Below are 27,613 nucleotides of genomic sequence, written 5' to 3' on the forward strand. Positions count from 1 at the left end.
CACACACACACACACACACACACACACACACACACACACAAAGCAACCACCTTTGATGAATCATCATGCAAATACACAGAGCCACAAAAAAGTCAGTGTAACAAAGCAGTTTGCAGATTGTGAGTGATGATGGGAAGTGTTTACAGTGATGGGAAATTTAGGGGCCCCTGGCCACAACAGAGCTTCAGAACTGTCATATGCTTGCAGTGGCCTTTGTTTGCATAGAAAAGTCAAAAAGCAATGACATAGTTGAATTATTTCAGAGTGACATCACTCAAGGCTCCATCTGATATGACATAACTCAGTAATTCAACATGTGTCACAGCCACTAAAAGAAAATGAGCTCGAAATTATTATAATTCAGTTTAAGCTGTTGCCTAACAAGTTGTGCAGTATAACTTAGGCTTTTATCTCTGTCTCACAAACACTGTATAACAAGATCATTAAAAATATAAGAACAGTGTGTGATCTTAATTATAATAAAAACCAATGATCAATGAACTCAAAGATTCTGGTGACAAAATATTTACAATTTTATTACAAATATCAACAGACATGCAAAAAAAATATATATATATAAAAACATTAATACAAAAGTTGCATCCATGCCACTAAAAAACACACATAATATTGAAAAACATGTGCAGACACTGCATAAAAGTTAATGATTTTTTCATATTTTGTATTGAGAAATAACAGGTAAGGAACTGTACAAAAGCAGAGTGGTGGTTGGCGTGCCTCATATGCATATCTTTGGTGATAAACACACACACACACACACGTACACAAAAAACATGCATATACAGACACATACACACACCCACACCATGAACAAGAAGTGTCTTTGGCGCACGGTATGCATGAATGCTACGAGCTTAGTCACACCTCATGCACCACCGTCTTATCTCGTCGTACCAAGGCTTTGTCGGATTACTCACAGTCTCTGAGTACATCTGAGGCACTTTTCACATTGACTACACTGCAGTCAAAAAGAGGAAGTTACAAACTGATGTGTATGTCCTGAGTATTGACCCTCTTGCCACACCTCAACAAACAGCCTAAATGTGTGATAGATTATTGTTCCATCAGTGTGAAAATAAGTTGCCACACATGTAAATTATTACAAGAAATAGCAGACATTTTAGAACTAAATGCAATAAAGCAGCTATATATGATTATTACACAAACAAGCGAGACAGTGCAAGTTTTATTTGCCCCCCTCGAAGGAAAAACCCCAAACACTTACTTCATCTTTTGCCCATTTAAAGCTTGCACATAGAAATACATAAATGACTGTCCACTTAGCAAGGCATACATTTAAAAAGACGCAGTCCGTAGCTTTATGTAAAAAACAAAATAAAATAAATAAACAACCACCTTCCAGTTCGTCCTCTTTTTAGTGCTTTCTTTAAACACTAAATAGATTGTTTAAAAATTATTATTTAGAATTAAAGCCACTGAGCACCATCGTTTGCCTAAAGAGACAAGTTGGTTGTGATTTCACAGCATGAATAATAGGTCCTAGCAATGTTAACTTCGATACTCAAGCACTCACTGGCTCTGGGACAAAAGAATAGCTGCATATGTTTTAATTGAAAAACATTTTTACAGTTACTGCTGAATCAGAGGTAAGACCCGGTTGCAAAATGCAACATTTACACATGAATGCTCCTTGCACTTATTAAGAGGAATAAATATAATAAGCAGGATTTGGGCAAATATGTGAATCAGATCTATCTCTAACCTCTAACCTGCCTCGATGGCATGTTGTAGTAACAGCAACTGTCTTTCCAACCTTCAGTCAGTCGCAGAGACACTCCTTCAGGGCCTGGATACCTAATTTACTACCTACACATCTATATGTGAAATGTTTCAAACACAACAACTGCATAGTAGATTGAAAAATTATAAAAGCCACTGCTTTACGGTTTGTGAAACACTCAGCAAACACTCAGCAGCAGCAAGCATATAAAGAAGTGAGATTTCACGTGTGGATATGTGGCACAACCCCATATGTCAAATGTTCTAACTATGGAAAACAAAAATGAGAAAAACAAAACAGACAAACAAACATAAAACACTGTAGGTACATTAAGTCTTGTGCATAATAAAATACTTTGTGAGTTTTGTCACATATATTTTGTTTGTATGGCTTCATCCACTTTAAGACCAGCTCTGTTTTGGCAGTTTTGTGCATTTTTCATGTTGTAAAATGAGTAAAAACTAAATCACTGGAGCCGTTATAAATGAGACAAAAGTTTTAATATATACGGGATTTGCCTAATAATTTCTTGTTGAAATCACCTTAAGTTTTTATTCTGGGTAAATCTGTTATATCCAGGCTTAGTTCACATTTGTTCAAATCTCCGCTCTGGTCCTCGGGGTCCCACATGTGACTCTCTGCACTGTCAATGTGGTTTCTCACGTCGCAGTTTCTCTCAAGTTGTTCTCCACGCTCCCTCCTTGTTGATTCTTCAACAGGGCTTCCTTCTAGTTGCTCCCCTGACAAGCTCACATGTGCCTCTTCACCTTGACCATCATTAAATCCTTCTTCTTTCTCTTCTTCATCTTCCTCCTCCTCTTTGAGGGCCTCTGGACCTCCATCCAGACTGGAATCGCTGAGGAAAGAGTGTGGAGTTTGAGTCTCATCCATGGACAAAGGGGTGTCATCCGAGAGGCGGCGCCCAAGACCGTTGCCTACCCCTGAAGTGAAAGGCATCTCCTCGTGGTCTTGGTCTGGATCCTGGTCTTTGCTGCAGTAAGCATAGCGGTGGTTCATGTGCTGGGAGTAAGAGCCGGAATGAGAAAAGCGCTTGCCACATTTGTCACATTGGTACGGTTTCTCTCCAGAGTGGAGCCGACTGTGCTCGATCAGATGGTGCTTGTGCTTGAAGGCTTTTTTGCAGATGTTGCACTCATGTGGACGCTTGCCTGTAATGGAAATGGAGAAAATATGTATTTGAAAATACCTACATACTAATATGCAGTCAAAAAAACTGTGTAACAGAAAATACTTTTATTAATTAATATGCTGTATCTCAACTTATTGAAACAAAAACCAAACGTGTAAAAGCAGCAAGTTAGGATTTTATATTACACAGTGGCTTTTACACAAACTCAGCCTCCTGTCTAAACTTGTGATTTACTAAGAGAGGTGGAAAGGGGAACTTTGGGACCTTCGGACTGTTTTAACACACGTTGTAGTGATCTCTGAGCTACAGGAAATGGCACATATCATAAGTGTCATATGCAGAGTGTGCAAATGCTACAAACCTGTGTGCTCGTATTTATGCCGTAGCAGAGAGCTGCTCTTCTGGAAGGTTTTTTCACAGATATCACAAGCATAAAGCCCCTCGTCTGTCTTCTTTAGCCTCTTCCTTCCTGGCCCTCCGTCTCCCTCCAGCCCTTCATCCATTAGACAGAGGTAGTCGAGAGCTCCACGGCTTAACACCTCACCCTGTAAATTCAATGCAGTTATTATTACTGCATTGAATGTTTTACATATTTCTTGTTTGCTTTTGCAATAATTGACACGGTTAAACCTTAAATAGAGGCTTTACTCACCATGAGAGCTTGTCTCTCCTTGTGAATCTTTTTCAGTGTGGCCTCTGCATCTGCCTCCATCATGTAAGCCATAGGAGAGAGAAACCCAGGACTACTAACTGCCTGGGTGAATGGAATTGGGGTGATGCCATCATGCCCTGGAAGCCCTAAACCAGACTGACTGAAGATAGGAAACCCATTGTACAGGGAATTTGGAAACATGGGAGCTCTGGCCCTGCTGTAGACTGCGTGGTGGTGAAGGGGTAGATGTGAAGTTGGACTTGGTCTTCTAAGCTGCTGACTTCCAAACTCTCTCCTCTCTCCTTTGCCTGAGCTGCCATTGACAGTCTTGTTCCTCCCTTCTTGTTCTAAGAGTTGCTTTGGCAGAGAGAGGTCCAAAGGTTCGTCCTGTGCAGACCAGGAACTGCCAGTCTGGTTCTGAGGTGGGGAAAGTTCAGGAAGACAGCTGCTAGGGTCGACGCAGACAGGCGAACCAAATCTTGAGGAGGAAACTCTTTTCCTGGCCCGAGGTGATAACAGCTCTGGCGAATGTTTAATTGGTAGGCTCAGGCTTCCCTTTTCTTGACTGGACCAAAACCCTCGTGAGGACGGGGGATTGTGGTGGGCCTGTGGAGGAGAGTTCATTGCGACCAAAAGTTGTTGTGGTACTGAGTGCCAGCTGGGCTTCTGTAATGGTGACTTATTTCCAGAGAGGCCATTGGTTATTTCACTTGGCTTGTTGTCTGGTTGGAGAGTGGATCCGGGAAAGAATAAATGTGGTGAGAGGTGGTCTTTGCTGTGGAAACCCTCAGGAAACTCCACTGCCTCTCGATTCATCTTACAGTGGTAGCGCTCATGCTGCAGAAGCACCGCAACACTGGGGAAAAGCTGGGAGCACCAGCGACACGGTGCCCCAAGCACTCCTCTTTCCTCTTCGCCTGACCTCACAGACTCCCTTCTTGTGTCAGGCGACATCTTACTATCAGACTCTCCTCCATTGTGACTCACCTGCTTATCCTCTATTCCAGCGCCTGCTGCTCTGTCCATCTCTTCATCTTTCTTTACGTCCCTTTGAAGCATCTGCTGGAGCATCTGTTCAAACTTGGGCCCAGAGTAAGGATAGGGCAGTAGGGTGTTTCCTTTCAGGATACTGGCCCTTAGAGAGAGCTCTGTCGATGGATCCCAGAGTTGAGCCAGATCAGAAGCTCTGGGGAACGCTGCTGGGCTGTGGCTGGGGTCCTGCAGTGAAAGCTGGTGAGGATCTTCTGGCACTTGACCCAGAGGCCTGGTGTTATCATGGTTCTGTAAGGCCATGGGAGAGCCCTTGTCAATACTGTTTCTCCCCCCGCCTGCAGAGGGAGATGTCAGAAATGGGTGGTGATAGGAGCTTTGGTTATGCCCGTTAAATGCTCCTCCTGTATTTCCCCCTCCATTTCCTCCTCCACTAAGGCACTTTTTGCTGCTTAGGTGGGAGCTGTAGGAGCCAGAATGAGAGAAACGTTTCTTGCAGTTGGAGCATTCATAAGGCTTCTCACCTAGAGCAACAAGACAGAAAGTAAGGATTAGTCAAAAGATGCCACGAGTAGGTTGAAAATACCTTCTGTGTGGGTGTGAACTTTTCACATTCTTCATAATTCTATTGTCTTGTCATTTAACTTAGTTTCCGTCAACACAGCAAACTGGGTATAATTTCATACCATATAACTGACATGGTAAGTAAGGGTTAGCAATACAGTGGAAACAATAGCAAATTGATGGGTGAGTACAGCTGTTTGATGTTATTTTGTCTTACCGCTGTGGATACGGAGATGCTCTTTGAGGTGGTGTTTGTATTTGAATGCTTTCCCACACTGCAGACATTTGAACTTCCTGGTCTCCAGGCCTTGATCCAGCATGATGGAGCTCTAGGAAGACAGGACGTTGTTAATGGTTTCATGCTGGAGAAGATTCAGGGTGTGAAAAAGTGTGATTGTCGCTTTTACAAGGTTATTTATTATTTTTGTGATGGTGAAGCGTTCTCCTGCTTTCCTCCTGTCTCACCTTGTCCTGCATTTGATTGTGATTTGCCAGGTGCCGCTCCATCTGTGCCCTAAGGGTGGCAGTGTATCCACAGTGTGGACAGACCATGTGGCCCCCCTCCCTCTCCTGACAGTACTTTATGTGGTCCCTCAAGGAGGCTCCTCGCTGATACATTCTGTGGCAGAACGGACAAGCCTGCTGGGTTCTCCCTGCACCTAGCGTCCAGAGAGAGGCGACATTTTAAACAGTATACTTAACTACTTACACTACTCAGAGTTGACTAAGACTGGAGCCCATTCCCTGATCCACTCAACACAACAGGTTACCATTAATTTTGAATTTAAGTTTAATTCTTTGTGAGCTCTTCTCATCAAAATATTTAAAAAATCATTAGTGAAATTTGTGCAAATAGTTTACAGTACAACGTGACTTGAGATTCTTGAGATTCTTTCTATCATCACAGAAAGTGCACGTTGAACTAGAAACCCCAGAGTAGTACACCACCTGTGCTTGTGTGTCATTGTCACACACAATGAAAACTATTACATCTGTACACTCAGACTCACTAAGATCTGAGGGAAATTTGGTCTTTGTTCAACATTCATAGATACACAGCAGAAAGTGTTAAGTATGGGAGGTATTGGAGCATTATCATACGTTTAGTTGTTGTGCAAATGAGATAACCTTTGTTGAATAATTAGTGGTTGATACGGTGATGTGTGAAAAGCCTGTGTCTTCTATTTTCTCAGAATGACATTAGCATATGCAATCTGATATGTGCTTAGCAATGCTATTTACTGTCACCCTGCAGCTGAGTGGCTTATTTGAACTGAAGACACACTGCCTGGCACAAGAATAACCGTTCAAGGTTCGCTAACACTGCAGTCATGTCATATTAGCCTACCTGGTCCCTCAGGTGAGCGGTGCTGAGCACCAGGTGACCAGATGGCAGGTGGCAGCTCGTCATGCCTGCTGCCTTGGTAGTATACTGCCATTCCATTATGGTTCATATGGTCCAAGAGACTGGCTGAGGTAGAGGCCTTCCTCAACTGGGCCAAAAATTCATATTGAGCCAGGTCATTCAAGGCATTCTGGGAGTCTGAGCTCTTACCTGAGGAACAGAGAAAAGCTTATAGAGGAACTGAAATATACATAAATAGAAATATGTTTATTTTAATGCAGTGGTTAGTTCTTACATGAAACCGAGCAGTGTCTGACGTTTTGCAACAATTTACATAATTCTGATACGTGCACACCCTGAGCCTTTTTCATGGCATTTGCTGCAAACTACTAGTATTTATTTCAGGTTTATGTTTGCGTTCCCAAAAGGGGTTTCTTTGATAATGGTAATAGCAAACACATGTTGATACAATGCCACAAAATAGCTGAATATTATATCAAGCCTATTAGGCAACAGTAAGTTACAATTCAGATTTATATCTTAATATGTTAAGTTAAGTGTATTTACAGTGGCAAAAAAGTATGTGAACCTTTTGTAATGATTTTTTGCATTAATTTGTCATAAAATGTGAACACTTCACTTCTACAAATTCACCAGTCTACAGTTAGGCAAACAATCTACAAATGCAGACACTTTGGGACTGAAGCTACGCCACCAAGAAGTGGACGGAAGATGAATTCCCAAGTGTATCAAAAAATTCTTCAGCATAATGTGAGAATGTCTGTACGTCGGTTGAAACAAAATCCACCTTTTGGAGTGGCTAAGTCAGAGCCTAGACCTTAACCCAATAGAGATGCTATAAAACGACTTGAAGAGAGCCACACATGAGACTTCCAAAGAATATGACACAGCAAAGCAGTTCTGCCTGGAAGAACGGGCTAAAATTCCTCCTAATCGATGAGCAGGTCTGATCCACAGCTACTGCAGGCCCATACTTTTTCCATTAGCACTATGAGGTTTTTTTTATAGATAAAGATATAAAAGATCAGATTGTTTTGGTGTTATTATTTTTAGGCACATGATATTTGTAAATATTCTTGACTTAGACAAAGATCAGATAGCATTTTATTTATTTATGTTTTATTGTATTTTATAATAATATGTATGTATATTATTGATTTACTAAATTCACATTACAAGATATCAAATGTGACTTTTAAATTGAAAGGTTCCCCAGCTGATGTCTGTGGGTGCACCATTGTGGTTGAATCACTGTTGCTAAAATCTCTTTGTCTTTGTGTAAATATACAGTATATTGCTTCTTCATATATTCATGTGTGCTTATAGGAAGTGACACAGCAACTGAATCCAATGGGGCTGAACTGTTTACTCAAAAGCACTGACAGATAAAACAATAAGCTCAGAGAAGTAGTTGGCCATAAATGAAACTACATAAGAGTTTTTTTTTTAATTCATGCCTTTAAGTGCAGTGACAAACAGGCACAGAGAGACAGCCGCAGATGTACGTGAAGAGGAGAGGCTGCCTCCTATCTCAGGCCAGTCAGCTTTGCTTACAGCGACTTTGAGGAAGATTTTTCAAATGTTTGCAGATGTTGGCATATTTTGAGCTATTTTTTATGTGGTGAAGGGAAGAGCCTGTGTGGTTGAGTGTTGTAAAAACTCAGCTTTGCCTTCATCAGGCAAGACCAAATCACATGAGGCAAGGGAGCTAAGTGATTGTTAGTAGGCAAGCCGCGTGAGCCTTTGATCTCTCCTAAATAAAAGGGAAAGCCTCACGTCGCGCAGTGCTGATTTCAGTACCGTAACGTCACCTCTTTGATGCATGGAAATATTGTGACATTGTGTGGGATGAGTTCTTTTGTCATGCTTTCAGAAGACTGCCTTTTCAAAGAGACGGGTGAAAAAAAGGAACAGCTTGTAGGGAAGGCATGGTTTCACACGGAGCTGATATGAAGGTGTATCTAGAGGGCTTTGAGAAGCATCATGAGACTGGAGGTGTCTTGCATCAGAAAAACACTGTAAACTTGTTTACACCTACTGTAGTGTCCCACATAGCAGTGTCAAAGCAGTATACATTACATATTACATACACAGTGCTCTTTTACTTAATTTGACCAGGTCTAAACTCGACAGAAACAAATGCAGGGGCGATTAGAAAACAAAGGATTAACTAAGCAAAAGGTTTACAATTTCTCTAACAAGACAACGCTACACTTACAGGACATCGTCAGTGGCTCCTGGTCTCCTTCCCTGTTGGTGGTGGATAGAGAGGTGGTGTCGTCAGCTGCCTCAGCCTCCGGTTCCACCTGTGCCCAGTAGCTCCTGCTGCCGGGGCTGAGGCTAAGTGGCCGCGTGGAACGAGCAGGACTGCCAGGCTCCTCTGTCCCCTCGCTGGGTGTCAGGCTCCTCTTGTCCAGGCTCTCCTGGCAGTCCTGGGGCTCCAGGCACCACAGGCCCACCTCATCCTCCCCGTCAGATCCCAGAGACGTCACTTGTTCAGAATCCACTGTGAGCAAGAAGAGAAAAAGAAAAGATTGAGGTGCACTGGTAGATACTGGCTCACACTGACAAGTCATATCTAAATGTCATGAACCAAATCTTCAGTACACTCATTAGGAAAATCTGATGTTGCAATGCCTTACTGCATTTTAAAATATGATAAACCAAACGTGAACACGTGTCTTTAATCTACAATAAATGAGATGCCAATTATTATGTTGTGGAGTCCGAATATACATTTATTTTGTCAAACGTGATAGGCAATGCAGTAAACATGTGTTTCTTATCATTCGAGAAGGCACTGAATCATTTTACGCTGTAAATTAGTGCTAGTGGAAACCAGAGACAATACTATACCATTTAAATAACATTCCAGGAACTGAAACCAAACAGGGAAAAACACACAGAAATTCAAAAATGATTAGTCAATTCTGAGCTATTTCTCAAAAGACGTTGTTCAGTGTGTTTCTTAACAACTTTCATCCATTTTACTGTTGTTTTACGCATGAATTATAATCAGCATAAGCCGAAACACTCACACTGTGCAAAAGAAAGGCCCCAAATAGAAGATATGTCTACAATATAAAAATTCAGGAATAAAAATAGTACTAGCATTAGTAAGTATTATTAGTAATTTCTGATTAATTTCCAAAGTGACAGTTTCATTCTGGCAGTAGTGAGAATGAAATGTGGTTTTCATTTGAAAGGTTTTAGAAAAAAAATAGATAGTAATTTATATATAATATACATATATATATATAATTAAGTCTGTGACAAAAATAGAAACAGACTTTAGGCTTATGTTAGTAGTCCAACTTCAGTCCCATAGAGTCCAGCTTGTAGTAATGCTGGTATTAATCAGTGTAATTAGGTTTCCTGTTTGTAAGGATTTGTTTTGTGTGATAATTTATCTTTTTAAATTTTCTTTACTCACGTTTGTGTTCCTTGGAACTAAAGCTGTTTTAGATGTGCTCGCTCTTAAAGAACATTTGTGCGACTGTTCAAAAACATTTTTGTGCCAAATTTCTTTCCTTTTATTACATGTATGGTGTGTGAGAAAATGACAGGGATGCAGCGCAGCAGCAGCAGCAAGAAGAAAACCCTCGATGCCGAGACAGCAGCAAAACTGGAAAGGCGCATTACTTTTTCCCATGGCAAAGACAATAAATGACAATCACAAACACATGCCCGGGATTTCAGCCGTAGGCTTTTATTCCCAAGCCTTTTCTTGAGGACTCGTTTTTCCGCGTACTGATTGGTAATATCTAATCACAACCAAGTAAGGACCATTTAAGAACACAAATAGACCCCTTGCCAGCGCCTTTGAATTATTTCATCAGACAACGGCAGGCTGTTGTCAACCAGAGAGCAAGGACTGTGCCAACACACGGAAGGTCAGTTCTTGATTTCGCGTTGTTGAGATGATCAGTATTAGATGTAGGTTGCAATAGAACGTCGTTATGCTTCTTATTAGGCTGAGATACGTTTTCCTCTTTGGCCTTGAGAGAGCGTTGTGCCTCTTTTTGTCAGATCAGAGTGAAAATAATGTTTCACAGCTCATTTCATTTCACAAAACACAAACACTGTTTATTCATTAAGCTGTCAAAACAACACTAAGTCACTCATGAAAGAGTTTCGTTTCTGTTTAAGCTGTTCCAACTACACCCTTTCTGCCTGGTGGACAAAATAATTGATGAGTATTTCAACCCCTTCTGCCAGTTACGCCCCGCAGCTCACAGTGACAAAAGCCTATGATTGTACGCTGGCAGAGACATTTTAAGAAATCTACCTCATCAGCTTTATATCCAGAAGACACAAACACATACACTCAATCTGTTACTGAAAGAACAAAAGGGGCCCAGTGGAGCAGAGGGGGCAGCCCGCAATCACAAACATGCATCTAAACCAGTTGTGAATACAATTTACACACATTCTTCTGATGACTATTTTTCACTTATCTTAAAAAGTAACACCTACATGTGTATCTGTTTGTATCAGCGAGTTGTGTATCCTGTCCCAGCTTTGTGACACCCCTGTAAAGAGTGAGCTCATGCAAAAACTGTGATTCACCCAAGGCCAGTAATCCATGCTTCATGGAGTGCTGCTCTGCTAGTATGGGGAGGAATGACTTGCTCGTATGGGGGGAAATTGGTCATCAAATGTGCTCCACTACAGCAGGTAGCTGTGAAGTTACAGTATATGATGTGGCTGGGGTCAACCTATCAGCCCTGCAGCAGTTTCTGGGATGATACAACATGTCGTGGGGCCTAAAAACAGAAAAATCTGCTGCAGATTAGCTTTAAATTGGCTCCAATCTTCCCTCACATGACAGCAAGTGACACTTATCCCATGGGTCCTATCATGAAAGTGGCACAGCACCAGGATGTCTTTCATTATTTGACCTGTTGATTTATTTATTTGGATACCATCCTTCAAAAGTTTTGTGTTTTTTCTTAATTCTGGCGCCGGTCAGCTACATCTTTGAACATCACACAAGGTTTACGGTTGCCAGCACATAGAGATTGTGTGTCAAAGTGCAAAAGAGTGTTGAATTCATGCAGTGTGCAAGCGGTTTAACAATGTAAAATGTCTTGGAAGTTGGACACTGAACAAAAAATAACACACAGCACATCGCAGTAGGCTGCTATTGTGCATGAACTGTAGTGTGCGTGGAAAGAATGTGACTCATATCTAAAGTGTGCTAACCGAACTGTGCTGCATCATGCTTGACAGTGTCGTTCACTCTGTGTTCTGGGGACTGTTTCTGATGGTTTGACAACAACAGTGTTTTCAGATCAAACACTGCTGCACTATTTTAATCTGTCTGTCCCACTCCCTCCCTGACAGTGACACAACTTCTGAAAGATTGAAGGTCTGCCTGCCAAAAAAGACATCTACTTCACAACACAAGTAAGAAATGCGGAATTTCACAGTGAGAAATCACTTTGCTGTTCTTGTATTTCTTGAGACTTGTGATCCAGATTGAAACTGAACTCAAGCCTGTAAAATGACGAGCTGCAGTTCTTTTGTTATTTACTAAATTGTTTCACTTTTCTGGTGACTGAATCATAACTAATAACACCTGGATAAATTCCTCGTATGACCACATTAAAAAACAAACCACAACAACAACAAAAAAAACCCCACTTAAGATAAAGACAAAAAATCTCTACATTTCTTTTGCGCTGCAACAGAACAGGGAGAGTCTAATGGTCTAATTCTAACTGTTTATATCCCAGAGGCCATCTACTGTACAGTAACATGCTAAGCTGCAGCTTATTTTACGACGCACACATGTGAGCTGGTATTGACTTAGTAATTACGTGGCTAAATGGTAAGCACGCAATAATTACCTAGAGATTACCTTGTTTGTTTCTTTTGGTTTTAAATCGTAACAAACAAGACTAGGCCCAATTTACCGCACAATGAAATGTTTTCGCTTTTTTGATGATTATTAAAAATTAATGATTGTTGCATAAAAGAGTGAATAATGGTAATGTAATTCTATCAGTGCTGTTTAATGGATTTCTCACAGGGGATAACAACAACCTCATAAAATATTTTGGTGCAAATATTATTTTGAGACATTTTGGCAACAGTCAAATGTACATTGTGAACAACACATAACTGAAAATATTATTTACTGGACTCTTAACTGTGTACAGATACTGGTGCCGTGTGCGTGAATGCCTGTGAAAATGTTTTCATTTTTGTTAGACACACAAAAACAATGCATCATATGCACACTATTAAAATGACCTCAAAATAAACACAAGAGGTATATAAATATATTTTTTTCTTTTTGAGGCAACCACATCTTTTAAAATCTTTTTTTCACTATTATATTAAACATTTATATCAGTCCGAAGTCATTGAAGAGATAAGATTCATGCTGGTATTCATACAACATTATGCATAATTGAAATATGACCTAAGCATGTGGTGCACATACCACAATACAGAAACATCTGGTGCATTTCATACAGTACAAAATATAGGTGGTAAAACTGTCAGAAACATGCAAAGATACAGCAGACTGAATGCACTGACGCATAATTAAAAACTTACTGATCCATCATGCTTTTACAACAGAACTCCCTTTGATATCAAAAATACATTTTATGTGTTATTTTGGAATTATCTGGTTGTCAGGATTAATTATTGTTTGAAATAATGCTTTTCTCGTACTGCGATGGTTTCACACATGTCAAAAGAAACTAAACACTTGCCATTTTGAACTCAATAAATTACCACATGAGGGTCATGGACACCCACACGCTAAACAAAAGCCAAGTGCAGGAAGATGTGTGCATTATCGTTTTTACAGTACCTATGAGAGCAGTTCAGAGACGAAGTAGATCCATTGTCATCTTCAGAGCGCACGCATAATGACAACCACTCTTTAAATTTGCCACAGAAATCGAGCATGTCATTAAAAGAAACTCTCACAGTGGGAGCTCTCCTATTCATACCTGCTGCCTGACATTCGTACAATGAGTCAGGGGAGGACCACAACCAAGAACAAACACCTCCCACCTGATCTCCTTCATCTTAGCAGCGACTCACATTCTCTCACTCAGGGTGATAGTTTCTTATGATTTGGCACCTAGGCCTGCTCTTGTGTAGTTTGGCATGCCCTAACAACACTGAGAGATAAAAAAAAATCCTGCTTATGCACACATGCCGCTTGTGTTTTATCTACCTGATTTTTTGCACATGCATGAAATATATAATAAACGGTCAGTACTTGTATGTATTTAACAACAACAAGGAAAAAGTTAGAACAGAGGTGAGTTTAATCCACTTGACTAACAGCTTTGAGCTAATCTTCCTCCTAGTGGCTGTCTAAGTTTGGAATGCACTTTTAATTTCAATGTATTCAGATGTTTTACAGATTAAATCATGAATGCTGACAGCAAATTGAGGATTAAATGCTCTAAATTGCATGTTAACCAATAGGAATGGTGGTAATGTGATGTTTTGCTGCACTTTTATTGCATTTTTGTGGCCAGAGAAGAGGAAGTGCAAACATTCTTGTCTAATGATGGTGAAAATAACCACAAACACATTGATATGAAAGTCTAAGTCACACAGTCAAGCTTTCTTTCAATTACGATGACAGAGGCTGCATGGTAGTTGGCAGTGTGCCAAAAAAACTCTGCAAATGCTGCCAGCAAGAATAAATGAGACTGAAACTGTGACACTGTGTAGGGGATTGTAAAGGTCATATTATTACGGAGGAAGAGATGTGATGTGTGGTGCAGAATGTGATTTTGTATTCTTGCAGCATGTTTGCTATACAGCGTTGTGGTGTGTAAGTTAGAGAAAGGGGACAAGAATGAGACCGGGGTGCAGAGATAAGAATATAGCACACGGCATAATGAACTGAGCATTGTGTGCGGTGCACTGAGAGCAAGAAAGGAAGACAGGAAAAGTGATGGTAAAGTATATGGTACAGATAAGAGAAAGACTGGAGTGTGGGATTAGACGAAAGAACAGTAGAAAAAGACCGAAAGCAACAGTGTAAAACTGTCCCTCACACAAATCCTCCAACAAATGTCGAACTGTGAAAACTTGCTACAGAGGGAAATTCCCTCAACACACATGCTCACACATAAGTAGGGTACTAAGAAACACACAAACAAATTTGTGTGTAAATATATAAATAAGAAGACAGAAAAGTCTGATGATGCAGAGAGCTACAGCATCATCCAGTGCGGCGATGAAATACATCACAATAACTCTGTGTGAAGCTCTAAGAGTGTCTGAACTGCAGATAAAAAAGTTAAAGTCCATGTGGTGCCACAGCAGCGGAGTCACGGCTCTGTGCTTTTAGATGTCCCACTTATTAGGAGACACCACCCTGTCAGAATATTTAAACCACCACCACAGAATGTGCAGCCGAGGGGCAACATCTGCACTTTGAAAAGCTCAGAGACCATCAGAGCAATCAGCTCAAGAAATAAACACCAAGCTAATTTCCTCATATTGATTAAGGCACAGACGGAAGACAAGCACAACAGCAACACTAAGAATTGATCTTTAAATTGACAACAAACAGTGTACTGAAACTATTCTGCCTTTGTGCAATGTGGTTTTTAATTATTCTGTTCCTTGTGACACAAAAACAGAATCCCCTTGGGTAGTTTATTAGCTTCAATACCACTGAGCCATTCACTAATGAAACTTACAAAGTTGATTCGTCAACCAGTTGCACTTTTAGTATAACTGCGCTCTGGTGCTAGTTTCATTTTTTACATATGAGTGCTCAGTATGATTTGAGAGGAGCCCGGGTGAATCAAAGCACAGCCCCGAGACTGTAACATCGTGTGGTGTTGTGTACATCTGCTTTGGCCGCTCTGAAAAGGGCCCTTTGCATTTGAAAATCAATTGATATCAGCGTCACTGATCTGTTATTCTCTATCTACATGTCACATCACTGCACCAAGCAGTGAACCACATCTGCTTAGTGGAAACCTGCTCTCATGTGATGTCAAAAGACCAACAGAATAAATGAGCAACAAACAAGCTCAAATAATTTTCAGCAAACCCATCGAACAAATAGTTAAAAAAGTGTTAACTTACTGTCCAGCATGTATGAAGCAAGTCAAACTAATCTATCTGATGACAAAACTGAGAGGCTGACAGCTGTGTCTGCTATTGTCTTTATGTCTCATCTTCAATCCTTGAAAAAGTTTGCTTCATTTTCACATCTGATAGGTCTAATCCCCTCCTACTTATATTTGCAATTTAGCCAAGTGAACTGCGAATGTTTTGCTTCACTTTTGGCATTCGCAAAACACTGCATGACCTGTGTGAGCTCATTTGATGAAAATGACAGAACACACACACTTTTATAAACGGTGTTTAGCTCGTGACACACGCAGGAATTCTGTTGAATCGAGACTGCAACTGTTTCTGATTAGGAAACAGTTGATTTTTTTTTTTTTTTTGTGATGCAGCACGAGGATAGCACGAGAGAATAACTGCTATACACACACAGACAGTGAACATGGACAGGAAAAGAGACCCAAATAAGTTGTGGCCTACACTGGTAATCACACCACAAAGGTGCATATGTGCTGGTGAAGCAGTGACAGAACTGTGACTCGCTGTACGACAAGTAGTGTGAAACTCACTGAAAGGGTATATTTTCACCCTGTCTTGTAGATTCCCACCCAAACTATGTATTCTTAGATTGTGGTGAGTCAACTGTAGACATCCAAGATATATTTTTGTAGCCTGTAATGATGCTAACTTGCACAGAGTTGATAGTTGCCTTCACAGACTTTTTTCAGGAGAATTATTATATACACATTTCACACAGGTAGAATGTAAAGAGACAATAGCACCTGTTGTCAGTGCGTCATAACAAAAGCTGCTATCTTTTACAACAGCTACAGGAGATGCACAAATGACCCCGAAACAAACCACAGAGGGTTAACATTCAAAACAGTAAAGAGCAGGAGGCAAACGGAATCAGATATTTAAATTTGAATATATTTAACAAGGTTTAGAGGTTTTATCTATGATACAAGAGCCCCGTCTCTGTTACATGTTGCAATTCTTTTTTTCCACTAAGAGAGGAAGCTTTAACCAGCAACCACTAAAACAATAAGTCGACTCACTGCTCTGAATCTGACACCTATTACCGTTCGTTGTTTACCAAGCAGATTCATCAATTTGTGTGGAAAAAAAAAAAATGCAGCAATCACTTTTTCTCTGTGCAGAAATGAGACAAGGTGTGAGTGAAGAGGTGTGCAAAGAGCCTTTGTGGTTGTGTGTTCTTCCTTTGGAGGTTTCCTGTATGCTGCTGCCTGCATGTTTGCCAACATGTTTACCTGTCCTGTAGACCACCACTGTGACATATTCAAAAAGAAAATCACCTTGTTAGTTAGAGGCCTTCACCTTCAAAGCAGATGCATGTGGTTTCCCCACTTCATGTGCAACTACATTTATCTATGAATTTATTTTTGTTTATTTATTTATTTAGATTTAGAAGATATTCACCTGTTCTGCTGTCAGAAGTTGCAAGGAAATAACAACTTTGTATACCACATCCTTAAATAACTGGTAGGATTCTCTAAACCACAGTTATTCTATCAGCATTTTATCACACAGTTGACCACAAACATTGTGGCACTTGCAACATTCAGCAAAATATAATACCACTTACCTATTAGGATTAAAATAAGAAACACTGCTATTGTTATTTTGGACTTCCCTAGTATGTCACATTGAATTGTGTTATTTGAGTCATTTACCGTGACAATGACTCATCCAGCAGTGACAAATTGTCTACTGTACATTATGCATAGTGTTTCTCAATGTATGTACGAGTAAGTGTATTGGGCCGCGCTGCCCTGTTTGAGGACAGCGTCAGTGCCACCGTGCCTCGTGTGCATCTGCAGCACTGGAAACGGGACTGGTGCTGGTGAGGAAGGTTAGCTCGGTTAGAGGAACACGTTATTTTGAGTTGGTCCTCCGCCTCCTCCTGTGGCCCGTGCTGGTTTCCGTGTAGCAAGGGATCGGTGCTGGAATGCAGTAACGGTCACAGAGGGACCCACGCACTCACCACACTGTGAATCAAAACCCAAACTCCACTTCATTAGCCTCCTGTCATTGCAAAGACTCTCACACCACTCTATAAATACCCTTGTCTCCCCCTCCAAATTTGTTTTCCCTCTTTTTTCTTTACACATGAAACTGCTCAAGGACTGTTCCAGCTTTCTGATGTGGCTCTTTATTTTGCACGTTGGCGCAAGAAACCGCACAATAGTGGCTCCTTTTGAATATTAAAACATTCTCAGCACAAAGGTTCTGAAGTTGTTTAATAGGGGTGCATGCTAAATAAAACTTCTCTTTGTGTTTAACAGCTATACAATGTGGGATTTGGTTTGTTCAACTTGAGCTGCAACTTTCAGTTACTCACTAACAAAGATTTGTTTTGAGGGTGAAACAAATATGCCCCGTCTCCCATTGACTTTGTCTACTTCAAACATCTGTATATGGCATCTGGTGGAGGTGTTTCACATGATGTGGTGTTCTTAAAAAGGACAATTAACTGCATAAGGCCCAAGATGTCTTGATCTACAAACTCTAAGCCGTTTTGAGACACACAAGACATAAAGGAATATGATAACAATTGTTGAACCCGCATACATCGGAGCAGACCATGTGGAGATATTCACTACAGCTCTTACTGCTACTGCAAATGACAAGATTGATGACAAGTAGTGGTGACAAGTCTGCAAAGAGCACAACATATAACAAGAGAGTATGATCCACTGCTGCTGACTTCAGAAATCATTCAGTGTAATTAGAAAATATTAAATGGAGCAGGATCATTAGTATAAAATATTACATATCTGATTGTTTTACAATCAGAAATGTTGTTGTAAGAGACTGAGCCTGTAGCTGAAAAGCGGCAGCGAGTTCCTGCTTGGTTAACATACAGACAGGGCGCCATCCTCTGGTGCACGTCCACATTACATCCTCCGCATGAGAGACGATAAAACACCATAATATGTTGAGTGACCACAAGTGACAAAGCTTTGAAATATAGAAAAGATGGCTTTCTTATGTTTATTTTTCTCTTCCTCGTCTTTCTCTCAGTCTTTCCCCACACGCCTTAAGTAACTCCTCCGTCTTTCATCACTTTTTCTGCCCTTTTAGCTCTCACGCACCATTAAACTAGTCTTTTTGGGTTATGCAGTTCTGATTAGGGAGATGTGTGAGTCATATTACATATTAATTTACACACATCTGTTTGTTAGTTTCAGCTTGATTTACTTTTGTGTATGACTGTGTGCGTGTGCTGTGCATGTGAAGCCCGAACCAACGCCTTGAAAAAGAAACTAATTAAAGTCATGGACAAAAATGCACAGGCAGCAGAACCACACAAGAGAGTGTGTGCATGTCATTACTGACCTGGCCCATGTTGGAGACACACACACAAAAAAAAGTGATGGCAAGAAGAGAGTGAAAGAGAGAACGAGGGAGAGTAAAACCTCAACCAGCGAAATAATGTATATAAAAAAGACTCAACAAGAAGAAAGGTTTAAAAAGCAAACTTGGGGAGTTTAAGAGGATCTTTGATGTGTATCAGAAGAGGAAAGCAGCCTCGCGACTGGGACGACAGTAATTTTAAGTCGAAGCAGAAGGCTGGCTGGCTGACTGGCTGCCTTGCTGACTGGCTGGCTGCCTGGCTGACTGCCTGGCTGACTGGCTGTGGGCTTTGATGGCGCTGGCTGTTTGAAGTGGTTTTCGGGGGATGGGAGCAGCGTGTGGTGTCAGTGGGACAGGGGAGGCACTCAAGGAGGATGGACGGGGAGGGTGGAGGGGTGGTGGTGGTGGTGGTGGTGGGGGGTTTGCGTGATGGAGTCCGTGCAGAGCTTGGGGAGCCCAGGCAGGGAGGAGCAGAGGATGGATAGATGGAAGAAGAGGGGAAAGAAGAAGGAAGAATAGTTGAACATGCAAAAAGAGTGAAATGGACAAGAGTACGATAGTGTGGATGACAGGAAGAGGATATGATCAAAATGAATGATAAAGAAACAAGTAAGAGAAGTAAAAGTAGAAACAGACAGAATGGTGAACCACCCTGTAAATATAAGATGAAGAGCAAAAACTGGTGTTACCAAACCGTTCAGATCCGGGTTTAACAGTTAGAGCTGTGTTCCAGTGTGAGGAGGCCTGGACACATTCACACCAACCTATTGCTTGTATCATTTAGATGACGTTACCTCTCTCTGATAAGCTGCCAGGCTGCCTTATGACTTGCTTCCCCCTTTCCCTCCTGCGATACCGGTCATATGCACAATATAGTGATATTTACCCTGTTTCCCAGAGGCACCAAAGCCCACCACTCAGACAAAGAAAAAGCCGATCTGATCAAAGAGAAATCTGATTTCGTCCAACTTCAGAATTATTTTTTTCCGTCTTCTTACCTCCTTCATATTCTTTTATTTGTTACTGGCCACTTTAATTTTAAACCCTCTCCAGCTTTGTACTTTTGCAACACCGACACAAACACGATAACCTGTCACATACCATGAGAAATTCTTTAAAAAAGATGAGATACTGCTATCTGCGAGATTGGTGCACAGTGATAAATGATGATGTGGACCAGAATATACTGATAGTTTATTTAAACTGCTTCCTTTCTTGCACAAAATGCTTCCGATGTAAGTTTTTGAAGATTAATTTGCATGATGTAATATTCCACTGTGCTAGCAAACATCACCATCTCTGCATTGACTCAGGTTGCACCAAGTGTTTTGAAAACTATATTTAAAGGCATTATTTATTATTATTTTTATTATTATTTGTTTACAGAACTCTTCTCGTTACGTTCCATTTCACTTTCATCGTGCCCTCTTTGACCTGTGATGTTGTGCAGTTCTTCTTAGGAGGTACTCTTTTAGTAACTCAAGTCATCTTTACAGTTTGCACCGTATGACTGAGTGAACGAGTGAAAGTTAATCTCAGTTGTGATTTTGTTTAAGAGACGATGCAGCATGTCTGCAAGAAAGTGAAAATGCGCTAGAAATGCAACACTGCCAGAAAAATAAACACAGAGAGTGAGAGTGTGTGAAGGGGAGTCAGATAAATGGAAATGTGTGGAAAATTTAAGACCTTAAGCCTAAAAATCAGTGAAGCATGTGGAATGTGTTTACTCCCAATCAGGTAACTATGCACATGTACATTATCCTTGTGTGTGTGTGGGATGCACAGGTCAGACGAAGGTGGTACCAGGTGATCACAGGTACAGGGAGATGGAGCTAAAGAGGAGGAGTTGGCTCGCTGACCTCTCCCATGCCTTTCTTAATACTGGTCCAACTTTCCCTTTTTTTCTCACCTGGGCTTGTTAAAATGCCTTTTACTAAAAGTTTTAGTGAAAGGCAGGTCAGGTTAGTTGGAAAGAGATGTCCTTATTCTGCAAAGTAAGGCGAGGTGATATGATGATACGTGTTACGTGTGTGACACTTTGCTGTACTGTGTTGGTGGCTCTCCTTGCAATGTCACTGTGGGCAGTGATGTGAACCAAAAAGACAGATCCACTTTATCGATACGTTGCATTGTACCTTCGTTGTCGAGTGTTTCATGTGCTGCATTAGCCAAAAACAGATGTTACCATTTGGTTTAGAACTGAAATGATTAGCAAGATGCCACACATTCTTGGTTCCTGCCTCTCAAATGTGAGAAACTTGTTTCTTTTGCTTTGCTTCATTGTAAACAGAATAACTTTGCCTTTTGGACTGATGTGAAGAAGAATGCAATTAATTGGAAAAAACTCTCAGTTTATTCAATAACAGCAATATTTTGTCCATTTGTAATTCTGTAAGTGGTTTTCCAGAAAATCTACTACATGGCTATAATGCTATCATACTGTAAAACTAAGTATATTGTGAAAGAGAACTTCCAGTTCTAATTCATATATGCACACGTTTAATTTTTTCAGCGTGACACTCCTGACATGCTCTCGTCAGTTCTCAGTCAGAGTACATGCAATGCTGACATACACATTTTGATCATTTCTCTTTTCCAGTATAGCTACTAAGTTTGACCATATTTCAGTTACTGTAGCAGTCGGTTTGTGTGGTGTTATTAAGCACTAAGAGGAAGGAAAGACGGGTTTGCGCTAAAAGTAAAAACAGACTGACTTAAAAACATAACAAGAAATTTGACTTGGACTCTCTTCTCTCTCAGAGAAGATGAAGAAAGCCATGAAGGAGATGAGAAGCAACTTAAGTAAAACTAGACGTGTCAAACTGAAACCACAAACGCTGCTGCAGGTGTGAGGTTTTTCAGCCCTTATAGGTGATCAAGACAGATCCTAAACAAATGCCACCCCACTCCTATCTGTTGCTGAAACACACCACACATCAAACTGCTCCTCTTTCAACTCGCTGGTCTGCGATATCTACTTCCCTCACTGACAAATACACTCTCAGCCAGCTGAGCGAGTCTGCCTGTGTGCCAAGCTGTCTCCTCTCTCTCTCTCCTTGTCTCTTCTCTTTCTCTCTCCCTGCCACCCATCTGGGCCTTGTAATACATGACAGCTGAAGCATGGTTTCCAAATTTAATTTGAGGTGTGATAAAACAGCACATATCTATAAATTTTGTGCAGAGAGTTTTGCCTATCTGGATAGCTTTAACCCCTTTCTTCTGTTAAACATGTGCAGCACATTAAACACGCAAGACTCAGGCTGTCTACACAAAGGGAATATCCACAAATAGACTTAATGGTGAGAAGTCAGACAAAGCAGTGACAAAAAAATCTAATAGTAACACGACAAGTGGAAAATATCAAGTATGAAAATGGATCAATTTACAACTTCAGAGTTTACAGTGTCTAACCTTTCTTTTTTTTTTCAGATAAATGCATTTCGTGTGAAAATAGAAATGCATATAGATCAGTGAGAAGCCACAAGAAATACAGTTTGTGTCAAAAGTGTGAACAGTACAGCCCCAGCACCTAGATACTTGCATACACACATGCACGCACACCTCATGAGCTCTGTGGCTATTAGTGTTATCTTACAGTTTAAAGAGGTGAGATCCTCAGACATACACTTAGCTGTTAAGTTTCTGTTGAAGTCATGTGTGCGCTGTTGTGCTATTCTTGTCTATTCAGACAATTTAACTGCTCCTAACAACTGAGCTGGAATCCACACAGACAAACTGCGATCGTACAAAATATAAAAAAAAGTTTTATTTCCTTGAGCTGACCACATGCATCTTACTGACACACAAAGTACATTTTGTTTCAGTGTGCAGAAAAGGACAAAGGAGATTCAAAAACTTCTCACAGTCATGTGCAGGAGCTAATATGGATAAACTCCCCCCCTGTATGTGTATTAATCCTGCAAAACCACTATAAAACTTTCCAAATAATTCCTCCTGGAGTGGATCAACAGTGTGGCAGCCACACAGCAGGAATGTACAGTACGACATGGGACTGCTTTGGCTACATGAGAAACATCAGAATGCACAATAATTGAATAAACATGTGAAAAATACCAAAGGGACTCAATCAAGGGATTCCCCATTACTGCTGTGCAGCGCTGGTGTCAAACACACCGAGTCAGAATGGGAGAAATCTGCGACACTTGGAGCTATGGGAACGTTGGAAAACAAATGAGGAAACACTTAGATTATCCCGCAATCTGTCGCCTGTCCTGTGTCTTCTGTCTCTGCCCTCCACCCCCCTTCCATCTCATGTCTTCTCACGCTGAAGAATTGTTTTTGCTGTCTCCAGCCCTGTCAACCCCATCAGTTCCCCACCTCTGTCATCCTCCTCTCTTTTCTTCCTCCTCTGTCCCTCCCACCCGCTGGTTCTGACGCCTGAGCTGTGTCCCTTGAAGAGTCCTGGTAATAAACCGTGGTGCCTGGGCTCTTCATTGCTGTCTCGCTCTCCCCACCCCTCATCCCCAAGCGGTGATACATCTGCCGTTAAAGTAAGTCTGGTCCAAAAGGCCTGGCCCCTTCACTCTGTACAGTACAAGCGCATCGGTCTTTCTCATTTCAGTGCTTTCCCCCTATTCTCTCTCTCTCTTTTTCTGCCTCTCTTTTTTTTTTTGCTGCCCGAGTCCTTTGTGTACAGTGTGCTATGCTCACTGTGGCAGCACTGTGCCAGAAAAACCCACACAAACACATACACATACATGTAAGCACACATATACACAGTCACAGACACACAGCTGGGCCCCAGCTGCATACAAAGACTGGGGTTTGGAAATCAATGAAGGAGAAAGAAGAAAAGGGGAAAGGAGTTTAAATAAATTGGCACTTGAAAAAAGAAGAAAAATGAGAACGGGGGAGTGAGGGAAACAGAGAGAGAAAGCTCTCTCTTAAAAAGGCACATCAACTCAACAACAGAGCAAGGGTTTTCATGGCCTAACCAAACATAAAACACAGGGCAACAGGACTAAATATGTTGTGACGGTGCTCATAAAGCACGGCCCGATTCAAGAATGAGGTTTGAACGAGTCTGATGGGTTGCGTGGATGTCATTCTGGCAAAGATGCTCGATGAGTCCGAGAGCAGAGGAAAACCCATGGAGCTATGGGTTAGTCAGCAGACTTTAAATAAATTTAAAAAGTCTTTTTGAAAACTGGAATCTGAACAGGGTTGCCTTTGCTGACAGCGAACTACTACTGCAGAATCCATTAAGATGGGATTTTCCTGTGTTTCTACATAATTACTTTTCACTGTTAAAAATAATCACGGTGTACCTCATGCTCGAGGAACACAGAGATCTACTCTGTTCTGAAAAACTCATCTAAGAGTCGTGATGTGAGTGATTTTTTTCCTCTCATAACATACGAGTAAATAGGAAGAGTGTAATGTAAAAGGCATTAAACTATCAAATCGCCCAGTAATGTCAGAGCTGATCGTGTATGGTGACCCGACTGCGTGGTGTGAAGTGCTCCGCTAATTAATTCACACTCATTAAAAACTGAAGGCCTCGCTCACAGCCAGTGATGCAGGTCATCACTCTGAATGGATATGTTACCCTCCTCTGCCCCAGGACTGTTTCCAATCTACCAGGAATGAAGAGTAGTAATTTCCTCACGTTGCTTGATATTGGTGAACATTGACAGTTTTATTGGGGGAGACAGAGAAATAATCAATAGGCGCCTTGGAGAGAGAAGAAAAGTCAGCCTATGTCTTTTTTTCTCTTTCTTCTGGTTTGGAAAAGCTCCTCAAATCGCTGTCTTATGAGTCGGGCCTGCCAAATTCATTTGGTTTTATCAAGGATCTTGAACTCCCTACTCGCTCAGCCGCCTCCAGAAGAGCACATTCCAAATCCTGCTCACAGCTTTTAATGCACACACTGCTGCTCCGACACGAGGACGCACAGGCGGGCTGCACACATGCACACACACACACACATCTGACATGCACTGACGCACGTGCGGCATACGATCTCTATAAGCGTGCCACCAGCGCAGGCATGCATGCAAATTCACTGACAGTTCATAGAGCAATGAAAAGCAAGACAAAAGAGAGAGTAGACGAGAATAATGTCATGACTGATAACATGCTAAAGATAAAAATCCTCATTGGATGACAATGATTCCTGATTTGCTTCAAGCTCACTCTTGAGACACCACCACCACCGGTTCTCTGTAAACTTTACTGGAAAGGTCACGTGTATCTGTTCTTGGAGGTCAGTGCGAGAATTAAAGGAACGGTAATCTGTGACAGGTGACAGGTCCTTGTCAGTAAGTGTGCTTCTCTGCCGATAGCTTTCACGGCAGCGTGATGATGTTGATTTGTAAAATACAGTGCAGTCGGTCGACAAACTGCAATGTGACAGTCAAAGGTGAGAGGGTGTGCGTGTGTGTGTGTGTGTACACATGCACGCAAGAGTACCCACTTATGCTAAGTGGCCAGAGAGGATCTCACCCTGGTGAGACGCTGCTGAGCTTCACACCTCTCTGAATAAAACGAGGAAACACTTGAGCAAACTAATGAACTGTTTTAGTGAACGAACTGCTTACAGCAAACATGTTTGTGGCAGTGGCACGTCAGATCACAGACAAATAAGCACGCTGCTCGGCCTGCAGTGACTTCCATGAACCTTGAGCGATGTTTTTGTGCTCTTCAGGACTAAATTAGTGCAACCAAAACAGTGACAAAACATTAGTGAACAATTTCAGTCAATGCATTGTTTGTTTGTTTTTGATTTTTTGTCTTTTTGATTTTATTTTCTGGATCTGATGTGATGTTAAAGTTATCTTGTGGCTCTCCCTGCAGCACCCAACAACTTTTACATCAAGATAGTCAGCAGCAAGTCCTCTGGCTTGCACGCATCACCCATGCACCCCGTTAGCAGGACAAGGTTTATGATAGAGCTTCGAACTTTAAGAGTTTGGATTTTTAACATGGACATTAGAAAAGCTAATGTTTGCATGTGTGCCCATGTGCACGTTTGTTCTTCGTTTGGTGAGTTCACACGAAAACAAGCAGCTACTTCATGCATGTGAATTCAGCATAATAGTGAACAAGCTCATACAAAGTTACACAAACTGATAACTGAAGCTTTATGGTCAACTGAGACTTTTCAAATCTTGAAGAACTGATAGAAATATAAAATGGAAAAGATGTAATTTTCTCATAATATGCAGGACTATAGCAGTGTTAACTGCTTTATTTTGAAGCCTTTACTTAATTAAAAAATAGACAGACTGACTCATCCCTGTTTGCACGTTTTTTTGTTTTTATTTTACCACGTTTGTAGCTTTTCTTTTCTTTTTAATTTAAAGTGTTTTAGAGATTTCCCAAACCTTATGCAAAGAGGAGACACTGCAGATGAAGAAACAGGGACAGTGCTTTATTTTGTTACTTTTGGTGCAGTTGATGCAAGTGGATAAAAACTGTGAAAACGAGATAATTAATAAAGAACACGGCAAAACACGAGAAAAGAGCAGGAGACTGGATTGATAGAAACTAAATGAACACGATCCCAGGACGTTTAAAACTCGGGACATGTTCATCTCTCAGTGTGAACAGCATTAATACTAAAGCAAACGACTGAGGGAAATACGCACTTTTGCTTTTCTTTCTTAGTAATGGTAGTAAAAAGTTTTTTTTTATGACTTATATTGAAATAATAAATTCACAGTCCTATCTGTCCTCATCACTGTTGGTCCACTTTAATCGCTGGAGATCTACATTTGATGCTGAACATATGAGATGTAACGAGGTTTTAAAAAAAAACGCGTGTCGCTGTTTTTTATTTTCATTTCTTTTGCAGAAAGCATCCCACCTTTAATTGCACAACTGCTTTGTGCAGGTGTGTGTGTGTGTGTGTGTGTGTGTGTGCAGGTAGAACAAACCCTTAGCGGCTTGTAAACTTAATGAAAGTTCACCTCTCATCCCTGCACACAAACCAATCACCAGCAAACGCAGCGCGTCTGAAGAGTGAATGGTCTCAAAGCTGTGGCCACCAAACTCTCACAGCATGATGATAAACTGCAGCATTATAAAACTACACTGTCTTCTACACACTCCAGAAGAAATCGACGCTCCTCGTCTGAGGGGATCTGCCCGGTGCTGCAACATCAGCCTGCACCAACTTATTCTAACTTCTCAGCGATGCGCGTTTCCTACCTCGGTTTCTCCTCGGGTTGGCTTGTTTCCTCCGTTTGCCCCGACTTTCTTCTGTCATCATCGCGCTTTAGTTCGTTCTTAAAAAGTTGTCCGGGGAGCGCTGCGACCGTGTGTTTGTCCTGAGTGCCTGCCTGAGAATGAATGGTGCTGAGGCATCGCCTTCGGTCACAGCGGGAGACTCAGACCTTGATGGGACTCCAAGCGGAGGCGACGAGCCGTGAGGAGGAGTGATGTCAGCAGCAGAGGTTGGCCCTGAGGTCAGTCTTGGCATCGTCAACGTACACCTTCCTCATTTGCACAGAGACCTTAGTTAGACCCGAGCATGCAGCCTACATGTTAAAGTAAATTGGAAAAGCGGATAAAGTGGCTCCGCTGCGCCTCCTCTTCACAGGGAATCCCAAGAGCCATGTCCCTGAGTTGTCAAGCTCAACGTGGGACTACACCGCTCAACTTTCCCCGAGTTTCCTCATAATCTAACTGATGAAATACATGAATATACGTTATTTCTTC

At 41.3% G+C, this 27,613-nt stretch overlaps 1 protein-coding gene across 1 annotated transcript; it reads right to left on the reverse strand.

The window, feature by feature from the left end:
• Positions 1–562: 562 nt before the first annotated feature.
• LOC113153184 (zinc finger E-box-binding homeobox 1-like) lies at positions 563–27,241 on the reverse strand. The gene is made up of 8 exons (XM_026346676.1): positions 27,104–27,241; positions 8,703–8,990; positions 6,467–6,673; positions 5,584–5,777; positions 5,336–5,447; positions 3,565–5,078; positions 3,274–3,457; positions 563–2,931 (listed from the first exon to the last, which is right to left on the reverse strand). Exons 1-8 carry the CDS (start codon positions 27,162–27,164, stop codon positions 2,306–2,308), a joined length of 3,186 nt encoding a protein of 1,061 aa, XP_026202461.1. The 5' UTR covers positions 27,165–27,241; the 3' UTR covers positions 563–2,305.
• Between the last annotated feature and the right edge of the window lie 372 nt (positions 27,242–27,613).

Source organism: Anabas testudineus, chromosome 5 (genome assembly GCF_900324465.2).
Source record: "Anabas testudineus chromosome 5, fAnaTes1.2, whole genome shotgun sequence".
Classification (NCBI taxonomy): Eukaryota; Metazoa; Chordata; class Actinopteri; order Anabantiformes; family Anabantidae; genus Anabas; species Anabas testudineus.

What these genes read in the sequence shown, in the direction of transcription:
- LOC113153184 (XM_026346676.1), bottom strand. Translation starts at nt 27,164, where the DNA reads ATGATGACAGAAGAAAGTCGGGGCAAACGGAGGAAACAAGCCAACCCG. An exon ending in CAACCCGAGGAGAAACCGAG is followed by an intron (nt 8,991 to 27,103) that starts GTAGGAAACGCG and finishes TCTTGCTCACAG; the next exon opens with TGGATTCTGAACAAGTGACG. An exon ending in GCATAAATACGAGCACACAG is followed by an intron (nt 2,932 to 3,273) that starts GTTTGTAGCATT and finishes TTTCCATTACAG; the next exon opens with GCAAGCGTCCACATGAGTGC.